The 13,824-nt window shown below is 36.5% G+C and overlaps 1 protein-coding gene across 1 annotated transcript in view; it reads right to left on the reverse strand.

Annotated features, from left to right (window-relative positions):
* The window catches only part of EFCAB13 (EF-hand calcium binding domain 13), a 49,670-nt gene that overhangs the window by 16,037 nt on the left and 19,809 nt on the right, over positions 1–13,824 (reverse strand). The window contains exons 7-12 of the mRNA XM_004684046.2: positions 10,921–11,400; positions 8,234–8,371; positions 6,822–6,893; positions 5,596–5,739; positions 3,320–3,394; positions 1,021–1,164 (exon numbers count right to left, since the gene is read on the reverse strand). Coding sequence (XP_004684103.1) covers positions 1,021–1,164; positions 3,320–3,394; positions 5,596–5,739; positions 6,822–6,893; positions 8,234–8,371; positions 10,921–11,400 — 1,053 coding nt within the window. The remainder of the gene's footprint in view (positions 1–1,020; positions 1,165–3,319; positions 3,395–5,595; positions 5,740–6,821; positions 6,894–8,233; positions 8,372–10,920; positions 11,401–13,824) is intronic.

The raw sequence follows: 13,824 nt of genomic DNA on the forward strand, positions 1-13,824 counted from the left end.
GATCTGCCTGTTCTGCTCCCCACTCTGTCTCTGGTGAAGCCTCTCGCCGCCCCTGAGCCTCTGGCCTGTACCCTAGTTCTGTATGCACAAAAAATAAATCTTAAGAAAAAAAAAAAAACAACTTTCCCAACATCAAATGATTCTCCAACTATTACCTACCCACAGAGGAAAAGAGAAGGGGAAAGTACCTATTGTCAGGTATCTGTATTCATTAACCTCACGGCAAATATTCCAACAAACAAAACTATCAACACACTTGAACAAATTACCAGCGTCAATTAAACAGACTAATGGAGCAAGCAAGCAATGTTCACAGAGAAGAACTGTTCTTGGACAAAGGCCCCAGGCAGTATGCTTTTGGCTAGAATAGTTGTGCATACACTTTCTTCACAAAAAAAGTCCAAAGTACATTTGTAACATCAAGGTGCTAAGAACAGGGAGTGGAAGTGCACCATTGTCCAGGGAGTGGAAGTGCACCATTGTCCTGTACGCCCTTCTCTCCTGCATGGAGAATATTAGCTGTAAATGATGGCGTCTTATTTTACACTGTTTAGTCTACATGACTGGTTTTATAGTATTAGTTTGAACTTCCATTTTGCTTGAATCTCTTTTTACTTGCTACGTAGAAGTAGCAGCCCCACAGCAGGTGTTTTCCTAACAAATTAAATAAAAGCTTTTTGCAACAAAACAGTATGGGTATCCCAAGTAGTATTATAATAAAAATGCTCTCAGCATTTCCTAAGAATACCAGCTGTGTTCACTGGGCTATGATATTTTCCAATAACATGTTACACAACTTCAAGGCAGTCAATGCATATCTGATCAATTTGGAGTAATAATGAATTAGATACTAACATCTTTCTATAAGCCAGCCAAATAATTTGAGCTTTATTTATAGTTCCTAAGTGTATATACCAGTGCGTGTGCATCAGATGCAAGATATGAGGACAAATACAGACTAATAAAAAATAATATCACATACTTAGATGTATTTTTAATTTTAGGGTTTGGAATACGCACCATCAGTTTTTGCTAATTCCAGTGAAGCTAGGAACTCATCTTTTTTTAAATTTCTATTTAAACTAGACAGAATGTTCCATAGATCAGAAGCACCGATAGTCTCTTTGCTGAGATTCTGGAGGTTTTCAATAGTATCAGATAATACTAAAAGATAGATAAAACACAAGTTTTCAATATGCTTGTCCAAGAAATTTATACAATGGAGTTGTCAGGAATTAAAGTTTCTCCAACTGATAAAACCAAGAATTAAATAGATTTGCTCTACATCTCCCTCCCCCCTCTCAAATTTTCCCTGGATCCTACCTCCTCTTCAGTCTACCACTGAAACCCATGGGGGAAAAAATTGTTTTTATTAAAATTCCAATAGAAAACCTTTGTTAGATATTTAAAAGGGGAATGAGATGATCTCATTATAAAATGGGTAAAAGATCATTCTGCTGATAATTATAAAATGGACTGACTGGATGTATTTTGAGAATGTAACTCAAAATTTTGTTTGACTTTTATACAAGAGAACATAATAGCTTAAAAAATTATTTGTGCTGTCATTTTTCTGAGGAATTTCAATTTCACAGAGATAAATTTTATCAGCACAGAGTTGGGTAACATAGTATCTTATTCATATCTGTAAATATAAAGAAACTAAATGAAAGGTTAAGGGGGCTAGAGCCATGAAGAACTCCAAGGGTTGAGACCTAAGTGGCTGTTGGGCAGTGTTGTCAGTTACAGAGAAGAAAGTTTAGGGAAAGAATAAATTTATTGAAGAAAAAGAATTATGTTTATGTGCATTGCTTGCTATAAAGAGGGACTGAAAGGAGCTAGATATTAAAGCAGGAAGATTCCTCAGGAAGAGCCTGAATAGAGTCTGGAATCATACTAATACTTAAGAGGCAGCAGAACAGCAACAGATCGGAAACAAGACCCAAAAGAGTCATAAGTACACAATGAACTATTATTCAGTTATGAGAAACAAGGAAATCCTATCATTTGGGACTCATGAATGGACCTTGAGGGCATTACGTTAAGTAAAATAAATCAGACAGAGAAAAATAGATGTTGCCTGATCTCACGTATATGCAGAATCTAAAATGGTCAAATTCATACAAACCATAAAATAGTGGTTACTGGGGCTCAGGAGGGGGGAAAATTAGGGAGCTATTGGTCAAAGGGCACCAGTTTACAATGAGAAGACAAATTCTGAGGGCCTAATGCACAATGTGATTCTAGTTAATTGTACTGGTCTATATGCCTGAACGTCACTAAGAGACTGATCTTAACTATTCTCACCACTAACAAAGGAATAATATTGTGGGATAGGGTGGAGATGATAGTTAACATAGCAGTAATCACATTGCAACATATAGGTGCAGCAAATGAACACACATACATGTTAAGCTAACATGATGTCATATGTCCATTACATGTCAATTTTTTGTTAAGGAAGAGCTAATCAGGTGCGAGGGAAATTAGGAGACTATAACTTCAGATATGAATAAGATATTATTTTATACTACTCTGAGCTAAGAAAATTTATCTTCATGAAATTGAAATTTCTAGGAAAAATGGAGTGACAAAGCAAATAATCTTTTAATCTATTATGTTCCCTTGTATAGGAAACAAAATCGATTTATAAGGTTAAAAAATATCTGTTATTTAGAATTTACTATTGTGTAATATGTAAGCACAATATAATACAGTGCCATTTTTAACCCTGTTTTTTTGTTTGAGGTAACAAAGGTTTACAACACTGTACATTATTTAGAGGTGGTCCTGACTTTTAAACTACCTTCATTTAAAATATACATATGTAATCTTACATTTCTTTACAATGGGATTTTTAGTGGCAACAGCTATCTTTTTCATCTTAGCATACTCACCTTTTAACAGAAAGCGGGGCACTATCACCCTGGCTCAGGAAATGTTGGAACAGAACAGCTGCAACCATTAAGTTCTACAGATTGGTGCTCACTATAGTCACTAGATGGCATAAGTGGAAAGGCACTTTAAATCTTCCCTCCAAGGAATATCACACACATGGTCCTATCTCTCAATAGTAACCTCACTACAGTAAGTGAGGATAAGAGGTCAAGATTATGGTAGCTTTCAATTCATTTGTATAAGGAAGCTGTTCTAGATTTAGGGTTCCGTAATCAAGAAGATTAAAGTCAAACTTAACAGCAGTAACTCTGGCATTTTACTTTTCTGATGACTAGCTCTTTTAGTATATTATACTCTTCTAAAACTTTTTCAAATTGTTTGATCCACAGAAGTGTAACTTATGATGCTTTCATATACATACATAATTTTTCAGGCAAGCGCTCTATGTTGTTCATCATAGTATCAATGAATTCTTTAAAATTCACTTTGTTCATTTCTAAAGGGAAAAGAACACATTTTCTTCAGTATCTTCAAATATTAAATCATTGTGACAAATATTGAATTATGCAAAACAAAGTATAGATCAGCTAATACTAACCACTAAAAACATGAGTATAAGAAGAAAAAAACAATTCAACTTACAGGCAAAAAGTAAAAACTGGAAAACACAAAGAAAATCAATTAAAGGCCTTCTTTTCAGGGCCCTCCCTGGTAGTGCAAAGGGTTAAAGCGCAGCCCTACGAAGCTATCACAGCCTCCGCAGCAGGAGTTTGATCCCCCCTTCCCTCCCCCCAGGAGCTGACCCAAGTGGTGAAGCAGACCTCTCCTGTCTCCCTGCTGTGTACATCCTCAATCTGCCTGTTCTGCTCCCCACTCTGTCTCTGGTGAATCCTCTCACTGCCCCTACTCCACTGGCCTATACCCCAGTTCTATATGCAAAATAAATATATCTTTGAATATATATGCTTTTCAGAAGCATCCAACATTTTAAACTTTTAACTTACATTATTTTGCCTTGACCTTGCAACAACTAAGATATGTATAAGAATGAAGAATGAGTTACTTTATATGGTTTTTTAAAATCTACTTAAACATGGCCCTCCCTGGTGGCTCAGTGGGTTAAAGCACTGCACTGAGAAGCTAAAGCCACTTCCGCCTGCCCCGAGGAGACCACATGGTGTGGCAGACCTCTCCTGACCCGCCCGCTGCTCCCCTCAGCAGTGTACTTCGTGGATCTGCCTGTTCTGCTCCCCACTCTGTCTCTGGTGAATCCTCTCACCCTCCACATCTCTGGCCTGTACCCCAGTTCTGTATGCATAAATAAATAAATCTTAAAAAAAAAAATCTACTTAAACATGCTATCACGACTGTTTTTTCTAAGGTCCCAAAAGGAAAGACAAGATCAAAGATTAGGAACAAGTGGTTTCTCCTCCATCAGGCTACCAGTCACACAGTAGGCTCCTGTTATTTATGTGTATTTCAACAGAAGTCTTATGCTCTCCACATAGATCTCCATACAATTTAGATGCGTGCTTATTTCCTTTTTACTTTTTATTATGAAAAATTAGAAGCTACATTATCATGAACTCTATAACTGCAAATATTATCAATTTACAACCATTTTTTACAATTATTGAAGTAACATTATTTTATATCATCAGTTTCCGGTGTATACAGCATTATAAATCATTGTATAATATGTGATGTTTGTCACCAAAAGTATAGCTTCCGTCCTTCACCATACAACTCACCCCTTTTATCGGACTTAGCCACTCCCCTACTCACTCCCTTCCAGTAACCAGCATTTTGTTCTTATATTTTGTGTTTCATTTTGTTTATTCATTTATCTTCCATATGGTATTTATCTTCAAGTGGTGCTCATCTTTCTCCATCTTACACTTAGCATAGTATATGCCAGGTTCATCCATGTCGTTGCCAATGGCAGGATTTCATTTTTTATAATAGCTGAATAATATTCCATTGTGTAGATACACCACCTCTTCTGTATCTAATCATCTGTTCAATGGACATTTAGGTTGCTTACAACTCTTGGCTGTTGTGAATAAACACTGTGATGAAAAGGGGATGCATATATTTCTTCAAGTAGTGTCCTCATATTCTTCAGCTATTAATTTTTTGAGGAATCCCCATTTCGAGTTCCATAAGGGCCGCATCAATTTTACACCCCACCCAACAAAGTGGTTCTCTTTGTGCACCTCTTCACCAATAACAGTTTCTTCTTTTTTTGATAATAAACTCTTAGCCATTCTTACTTCATCTACAACCCCACCATTTGTCTAACTCACTGCTGCACGTGCCTTTCAGGAGAGGTGCGGCTTTGTTATAAGGACACTGACACTTCATTATGATGAGTTTTGACAAAATAAGAATTCTTTTTGCTTTATTTAATGCCTTTTGTCCTGACTTCTACCTTTTCAGAGAAAAATTACAAATCTTACTTTATTTTCTTTGTACTTATTCCCTAGGGGGAAAATATCTGAAAAGACTATCAATGTTGATCATTTGCGGATAATGGGTTTTGATTTTTTTGTACTTTTGAGTTATTTGTACTTTTCTATATTAACTTATTTTTAATATTTTTCTAATAAAAATAATAAATTCATCATTTAAAGGAAAAATAGTAAATTGACTCTTTTCAGATGTATATCTAGTTTTCCTGAAAATAACATCACTTACCATCAACTTCAATCAAATCTGTGAACTTCTCAAATTCTGGTTTAGAAAGATAAATGCCAAAGTTTTGAAGACACATATTCAGATCCTCAAAATCAACATTTTCATTTTTAATTTTATCGATGGCTTTAATGACATTAGTCACCACTGAAAATAAAGCATTTCTATTGAAGTAATTGAAGTAATTCCTATCAAAGGCAAAATTAAAGTTCATCTTTCTTTTTTAGTATATGGCTAACTAGGTGGAAATAAAAACAGAACTCTTAATATCCTTCATTTCTCATTTTAATCTTGCTGAAAAATAATTTTGTATATTTGATTTGTATTTTGAAAAATAATTTTGTGTATTTGATACTTGTATATCTGTATATAAAAATAAAGCAAAATAATTTTGTATACTTGATTTGTATTTTGAAAATAATCTTGTATATTTAATTTTATATATGTATATAAAAAATAAAGCAATAACTAGATTGTGGTGATAGTTGTACAACTCTGGCCCTTCCTGGTGGCCTAACAAGTTAGGACTCAGCACTGCAAACTGGCCACAGCTACTTCAGTACAAGCTCAACCCCAGGTCCTGGAGGTGACCCACATGGCGAGGCAGACCTCTCCTGTCTTGCCCGCTGCTCCCCTCAGCAGTGTACTCCCTCAACCTGCCTGTTCTACTCCCCACTCTGTCTCTGGTGAATCCTCTCACTGCCCCTGCACTTCTGGCTTGTACCCCAGTTCTGTATGCATAAATAAATAAAATCTTTAAAAAAATAGTTGTACAACTCTGTAAGTTTAATAAAAATCAATGCATGGATGAGCCTCATGTATGTAAATTTACCTCAACAGAATTGTTATTTAAAAATAAATACTAAAATAAAGGAAACCAAATGAGTATACTATTTATAGTGTAATTATAAAAAATTAAAATCTAGTTACCCATCAATTGCTAACAATGAGACAAATTGCCTATTTGGCCTCCTCGTTATCATTATTATTATTGTCTGTTTATGTGACATTTTTCAGTTTGTAAAATCTATATAACAACCCAATAAGCAACTCAGCTATTATTACCCCTATATTGCAAGTCTTTTTAAAACTGGTAAATAGCTTTCCATAGGGTTTCAAGACTAATAAGGATCTATCCAAAAGCAAACTCATTTCGGTTTTAAACCTAATTCTTCTCAACCTAACTATGCTTCCCTCCAAAGCATTTTTAAAATACATGTCCTACTTACCATTATATTCAGGAAGACTTTGCTCCTTAGAGAGAGTACTTAAAAAGTCATCTAACTTCATCATCCCATCTTCTGTAAAATAAAGAATTTAGATTATGTCTTTTGTATTTTTGCCCAAAATTCACATTTTAATACAACTATGAAAAAATTACTTGATCACTTACTCCATCACCATCCTCTCTCCTTCACATTTGTTTTGTTACATAAATCTTTCTAAATTAGGTCAGTTCATTTCATTTCAGCAGTTACTGAGGTAATATGCCCTCACCAGGTAATATGCCTGGTGCCAAGGACTAAGTTAGCACCAAGGATACAAAAAAAGCATAGTGCGAGAGCACTGAGTCAAGTACTCTCTTTAAATACAGGCGAAAGGTAACATCTCCATAGAGATGGGCCGTGAGAAAGTTGAGGAGTCTTTCTCATACCACCAATGAAAACCCAGGCAATGTGCTATCTATGAAGACCCCCAACAATACTACTGGCCTGAGAGACCCCACGCTCTCCAGCTCACCCCTAGTGGCTAGCTGCTAGGCGACCATGCCAAACCCAAGCAGCAGCAGAAAGGACTCCATAAATAGTAGCACCTAGTCTTTTAGATGTTTTTCACAAATCTTTCCTACTTGCTATAGCTAAGAAATCTTGCTCAGCTTCTAAGATTTCACTTCTAATATTAAAGTCAGTCTTTTCCCAAAATGTTTCTGGTACCCTCTCCTCAAGTGAATTTCTATGAAAATTCTTACTTGATGGTAGAAAACCTTCTCTAAAATAAAAACCCATTTCTCAAACTCTGCCTTGAGCTTAGGCTGATGACTAGTATACACCCTCTGACATCTACATGGAAAGGGCCTGCCTTGAGTGTTAAGCCCTAAATTCCTAGCTATGTTATTTTTGGGGTCTCCAGTTATTTTTCCTTGGATCCCTATGCTATTTGCTTGGAGATTTATGTACCCCTTAGATACTGTGGTCTTACCACCTTAATCTTTTACAACAGGATAATTCCCCCTCAGTATCTGTCCCACACTAGAAAGCATATCCATAGAGGGACATAAGTAAGAGTTTGCTGTAACAATTCTGAGATACAACAGACATTGCTCCCCCAAATCAATCCATTTGGCCGGGCCACCTAGGAAATTTTTTAACCAATTTTTGCTTTATATCTGATCTTTCTAAATCTTCTTCTTTTAATTTTTTCATCATGAGAGCAAGTTCATTAAGGAAAAGAAAAAAAAGACAGTGCGTTTCTATCTGCAGAGACACTGACAGGCAGCCTTAAGAGGCAAGCTCTGCTTTCTGAATCTTTAGAATCACCCACCTTGTTCCATTCCTAATTGAGAGAACTTTTTCCAGCATGTAGTACTATCCCATAAATGTTCCCAATTTTCTCTAAAAAATTGATATCATCAATCTCTCACCATTTCTAGCAGTGTTTGTCACAATCTTCTGGAACTCTCTATCTGATAAAGTAATTCCTATTGAAGGCAAGATAGATTGAAGTTCTTCTGCAGCAATATAATCTTCTTGGAGTTTACTGATAGCTTCAAGGACATTTCCTAAAAACACAAAATGTGAAGGGAAATTCAGCAACAGAATTTATGTGTTTTAAGCAATAATTGAATAATAATAGTAATCAAAAAGCAATTTTCATCTAATTATTTATAAAAGAATACTTTTCTCTCACTATTAGCTACATCTTATACATATTAGCTATAAACTGACCTGTTTTCTTATAATTCAACACAAAAGAGTTCTGAAATTCTATAAACATTTATAAGTATTTGTTTGGAGGAACAAACTGCTTCAGAAACCCAGCCAATGCTGCTACCTAGTATGAATATAATAGAATGAATGAGTTCAAAGACTAAAAGAACAATGTGTTTTACCTAAATTCCAGAATTCCAAACAAAATTGAAATCTTCCTCTTCTCATCATTCTACCATACCAGTCCACAACCTTCACAATCATAAAGTCCCAGAAGCTGAAACATACAGCCACCAGAAACTTCCTAATTTGAGGCACTGAGATGGGAATAACATCGCTTCTGTGTTATTCTGACCAAAAATGCATAATCCCAATTTATTCACAAAGAAACATAAGAAAAGCCCAAAATGAAGGATATTATACAAAATAATTAGTCAATACTCTTGAAAAGTATGAATGTCACGAAAGGTGGAGAAATCATCCCTTTTTAGAGGAGACTAAGGTTACATGACAACACAATGTACTGTATGATGATGGATGAGATCCTGGAACAGAAAAAGAACACTTATGGGACTAACAAAAATTGAGTAAGGTCTAAACCATGTTATATCAGTATTCATTTCCTGGTTTAGATTATTGTGCTGTGGTTATACAATATCCTAACACTTGGGGAAAGTAGCTGAAGAGTATATAACACTGCTTTACTTTTGTGTAGTGCTTACAAACTTAAAATTACTTCAATCCCTAATTTAGAAGAAAAAAGGAAAACAATTGAATGGGAACCAAATAAGGCATCAGGAATGGAAAAAAAAAAAAGAAAACTAAAGGCAAATTATAAATCTGAGACATTCAGCAGGGCAGGAGGAGGGATTAAAACAGGGGCGGGAAGAGCACAAGATGGTGATGGTAGGAATTTTATGGGGACTATCCCTGAGAAATCAAACTTTGTATAAAAATGAACAATGATGTAAAAAAAAGTATATTTTTTTGGCCCTCCCTGGTGGCGCAGCGGGTTAAAGCACAGCACTGAGAATCTAAAGCCGCTTCCGCATAAGTTCGATTCCCGCCTGCCCCGGAGGTGACCACATGGCGTGGCAGACCTCTCCTGACCCGCCCGCTGCTCCCCTCAGCAGTGTACTTCGTCGATCTGCCTGTTCTGCTCCCCGCTCTGTCTCTGGTGAAGCCTCTCGCCACCCCAAAGCCTCTGGCCTGTACCCCAGTTCTGTATGTACAAATAATTAAATCTTTAAAAAAAAAAAGTATATTTTAAAAAATTATATCATACCTCTAAAACACAAACAAAAATGTAAACAAGTTACCTCAATTTTAAAAAATGAAAGGTTAAACATGTTTTAAAAGACAGTCAGATTTAACAGATGCTCAACTATCACCAATTATTTAGAGAAGTTAGTTAATCCAGGTATACTCTTTCACACTGCTCTAGATACAGAAAATGAAGTATGGCCATGGTAGGTGATATGATTTGATTTATTGTGACACCAGAAAGGTAGATAACTACTGTCTCTTGAGACCTCTTCAGCTCACTGGCTAAGCCTACGACCTCTTATTCCTCTAATCAGAGCTCTAATGCTTATTGAAGCACAAAGAACTGGGAAATAGAACCCTGAAGCAGAAGGCAGCAGCTGCACCTCAGTAATCACAATGAACAGCTTTCTGTCTATTTAATATCACCAACTTCTACCACCAAGTTAGAGTATATACATCAGTGTATAATCAGTGTACAAGAATCACTAATTTTTCATCCAATAATCATTAATACAAGGAGCCATTTAATTCAATGCTAAATTAAATTAAAAAGTCAGCACGTTTCTTCAAAGAAAATAAGTATAACTTAAGTAACCAGCCAAGGCCTGAAGAAGTGTTTACTGAAGTATGTCTGTGAGGAAAATAGAAGGGAACCTATACTGAGAAACCACTGCTCATCTTTGAGAAGACCATAAAGTCTTGGGAGTGTTATTTCCTTTTGATAGTCTCATGTCCTTAAGAGATAATATCTGAAATAATATGGAGATAATATTTAAAATTATGGAATACTAACCAAAATTTCACAAACATTTTCTTATACATGTGGTTACATAAATTACAAAATAAATATTTTCAAAGGAAAACAGATCATCTACTTCCCAGGGAAACTGAATAACCATAATTAATCATTGAATAAGTTTATCAGCCAAAATTAGGTTCCCCAAAAAGAGAATATCTAAAAAGGAACCTCCATCAAATTCACAGTATTATAATCTTTATCCTAAGTACCAGAAGTGGTGTTTACCCAGAATATTGACAACTGAAATGTCTATGACTGCCTAACTGATTTGTATCATTTCTGTGATAATTCAAGAACTCAAGGACATAGATTTTGAGTTATATATATGATACTGACCCAATGCATTAATTGTAGGTTTTTCCTTAAATGAAAACTGTTTAGGGAGGCTGGATCGCCTTCTTTCAGATGGTTTCTGAAGTTTTGGGATACTGATAGTATCACTTTTATCCAGGGACTTTTTGAGTCCGTTAGTACTCTTCAAATTCTGTGGTTTTAATTTTGAATCATGAATTTCAACTTTCTCCAAACTTTTCTTAAAGTTTATTCCTTCCTTTGAATATGGTTCCTGGAATCCTGCATCACTGTTATCAACCCCACCCAGGTATTTTTTTGTTTGCACAGTTCTTTTGGGGCTTTTAAATTTAAGGTCATTATTTTCCATAGTTTGATGATATTGAAGGTCTTTTCCACTTGACTTTTGGGATAATAACAGTTGAGGTGAAGTGTGTCTCCTCTTATATTTTACATGGCTCCCTGTTATACTTGGTAACTTTCTTTTCCAAGTGGTTTCATCCAAGGTTGCCCCTTCCATGATAGCTAAGAAGAAAAGAAACATATTCAATTGTTTCGTTTACCTGTACAGTTTATAATATTTTTTAAAAAATAATAACTGGGAGCCCTCACTGGTGCCGCAGCGGGTTAAAGCACAGCACTGAGAATCTAAAGCCGCTTCCGCATGAGTTCGATCCCCGCCTGCCCCGGAGGTGACCACATTGTGCGGCAGACCTCTCTGACCTCGCCCGCTGCTCCCCTCAGCAGTGTACTTCGTCAATCTGCCTGTTCTGTTCCCCACTCTGTCTCTGGTGAAGCCTCTCACCGCCCCTGAGCCTCTGGCCTGTACCCCAGTTCTGCATGCCCTCCCTGGTGACTCTGTGGGTTAAACGCAGCACTGCAAGCTAGCCACAGTGTGTGTTGGATCCCTGACCCGGTGGTGATCCACAGGGCACGGCAGACCTCTCCTGACCCGCCTGCTGCTCCCCTCAGCAGTATACTTTGTCATTCTGCCTGTTCTGCTCCCCACTCCATCACTGGTGATTCCTCTTACCACTTCTGTACCTCTGGTCTGCACCCCAGTTCTGTATACATAAATAAATAAATTAAAATAAAATATTAAAAAAATTTTAAAAAAACAACTAAGTTCTCACAAAAGCTGTTTAAGAAACTATAAGTTACTTAAGTACAAAAACCAAGATAGGTTGAAATAACTGAGCTCATAGTCAAAAGATTGAACTATTAACTAAGTTAAATGCAATATATTAAAATACTCCATCCAAGCCTATTCAAAGTTACTATCGCACAGCAAAGTAAAACCTGAATAGAACCTGCTGGCCTGAATGAGTAGAAGAAACAGAAACCACCCAGGCGAAGGCGGCTAGACCATGAGCGCATAATGCTGGAAGAAGAAATGCTGAGCCCTGAAGAGCATCAAAGAGATTCATTTGAACTTCTAGCAGAATATTGATTTGCACATATATGAGAAGAAACTAGCCAAAAGCAAGGAAAGAACTACTAGAAAAAGTGTAGGTAGAACAATGCCTGCAGCTGAGAATTGAGAAAGACTTGTGATCCTACTCATCAGGGCAGACACCTCATGCATAGGGCATTCAGCAGAGTCATCCAAAGGATGCTACCTTAGCAGGGAGTTAAATTAGCATAAAAACCGAGATTACCCTTGGAAAGCTAAAAAGCAAGGCTCAAAAGGCTCCAGCTGATAATCGATGTCAAGCAACTCACTGCATGAGATTAAAACCCAACACTATTTGAAGAACTTACAGGATCCAGTGGCAGCAACACACTTCACAACATACAGCATCCCGTTGAAAATTAACCGACATAGCGACGTCATTATCAGTAGAAAAATGAATAGAAACTTACTAAGAAATGGTAGAATTTATGGAATTACCACACAACCACATCAACACAGTGACTGAAAGCATATTTTATGTGTATGGGATGGTAGAGGACTATATGAGCATAGGGTTTTCATTCTCTTTCCCTTGCTGAAGATATACGGCCCAGCTTTAACACTAACATAAACATGCTAATATAAATATAGCCTGTCTTCAAATGATGTCATTTCATTCAACATCATTTCTTTATACTGTTGATGAGAAAAAAAAAATCAGTGCCCAGTTAGGGCCGCTGCCTGTGTGGAGTGTGCACACCTTCCCCACCTGCCTGGGTGTTCTCAGGGTACCCTCGCTTCCTCCCACATCCAGAGAGGCACATTGGGTCACAGGCATGTCCACGTCGCCCGAGTGTCAATAAGTGTGTGGGTAAGTGTGCCCTGTAGTCAATGTGTCCTGCCAGGATTGGTCCTTGGTCTACATAGGCTCTGGTCTCCCGTGACCCTAAGTTGAAAAAAAGCATGATGGAAACTAAACGGATGAAAGGAAAATACAAATTATTTAATATTAGAAGTGTTTGAGACCTTTAGAAATTTGATGACGTTTTTGTGATCAGAACTATATCATAGGAATTTAACTTGTGCTTACATGAATTTTGCTTAGTAAAATGGGTCTGCTTATCCATTGTTTCACGTAAAGTGACAGTTCCAAGAACATATCCACAGTGTTAAGGGAGGACTTACTATATTGAATTAAAATCAATCCAAATCAAATAAAATCAATCAACCATGTAACTATATTGGGTGGATGGATGGGTATGCGATGATGGAGTAGGGGCAGGAAAAGAGAAACTGACCAGAGTTCTTATTTTCTCATGGTAGTAAGTTTACTATGTCTACCCAAAATTTTAAAAATTGACAAGTGGAAATATAAACATATATATCAAATAATCAGTTAAAACATGTAAAATATTTGCCTCAGCAAAAGCTGAGGGGAAGATAAGCAAGGGACTGCTTTATTGTAGCTGTTCTTCTAGAACTATATAACTCTTAATATTCTGTACATAAATACTCATGACCAAATAGTATTTGGACAAAGAGAAAGAATAAGGAAT

The sequence above is a fragment of the Condylura cristata genome, unplaced genomic scaffold (assembly GCF_000260355.1).
Source record: "Condylura cristata isolate star-nosed mole 26May11 unplaced genomic scaffold, ConCri1.0 scaffold00017, whole genome shotgun sequence".
Taxonomy (NCBI): Eukaryota; Metazoa; Chordata; class Mammalia; order Eulipotyphla; family Talpidae; genus Condylura; species Condylura cristata.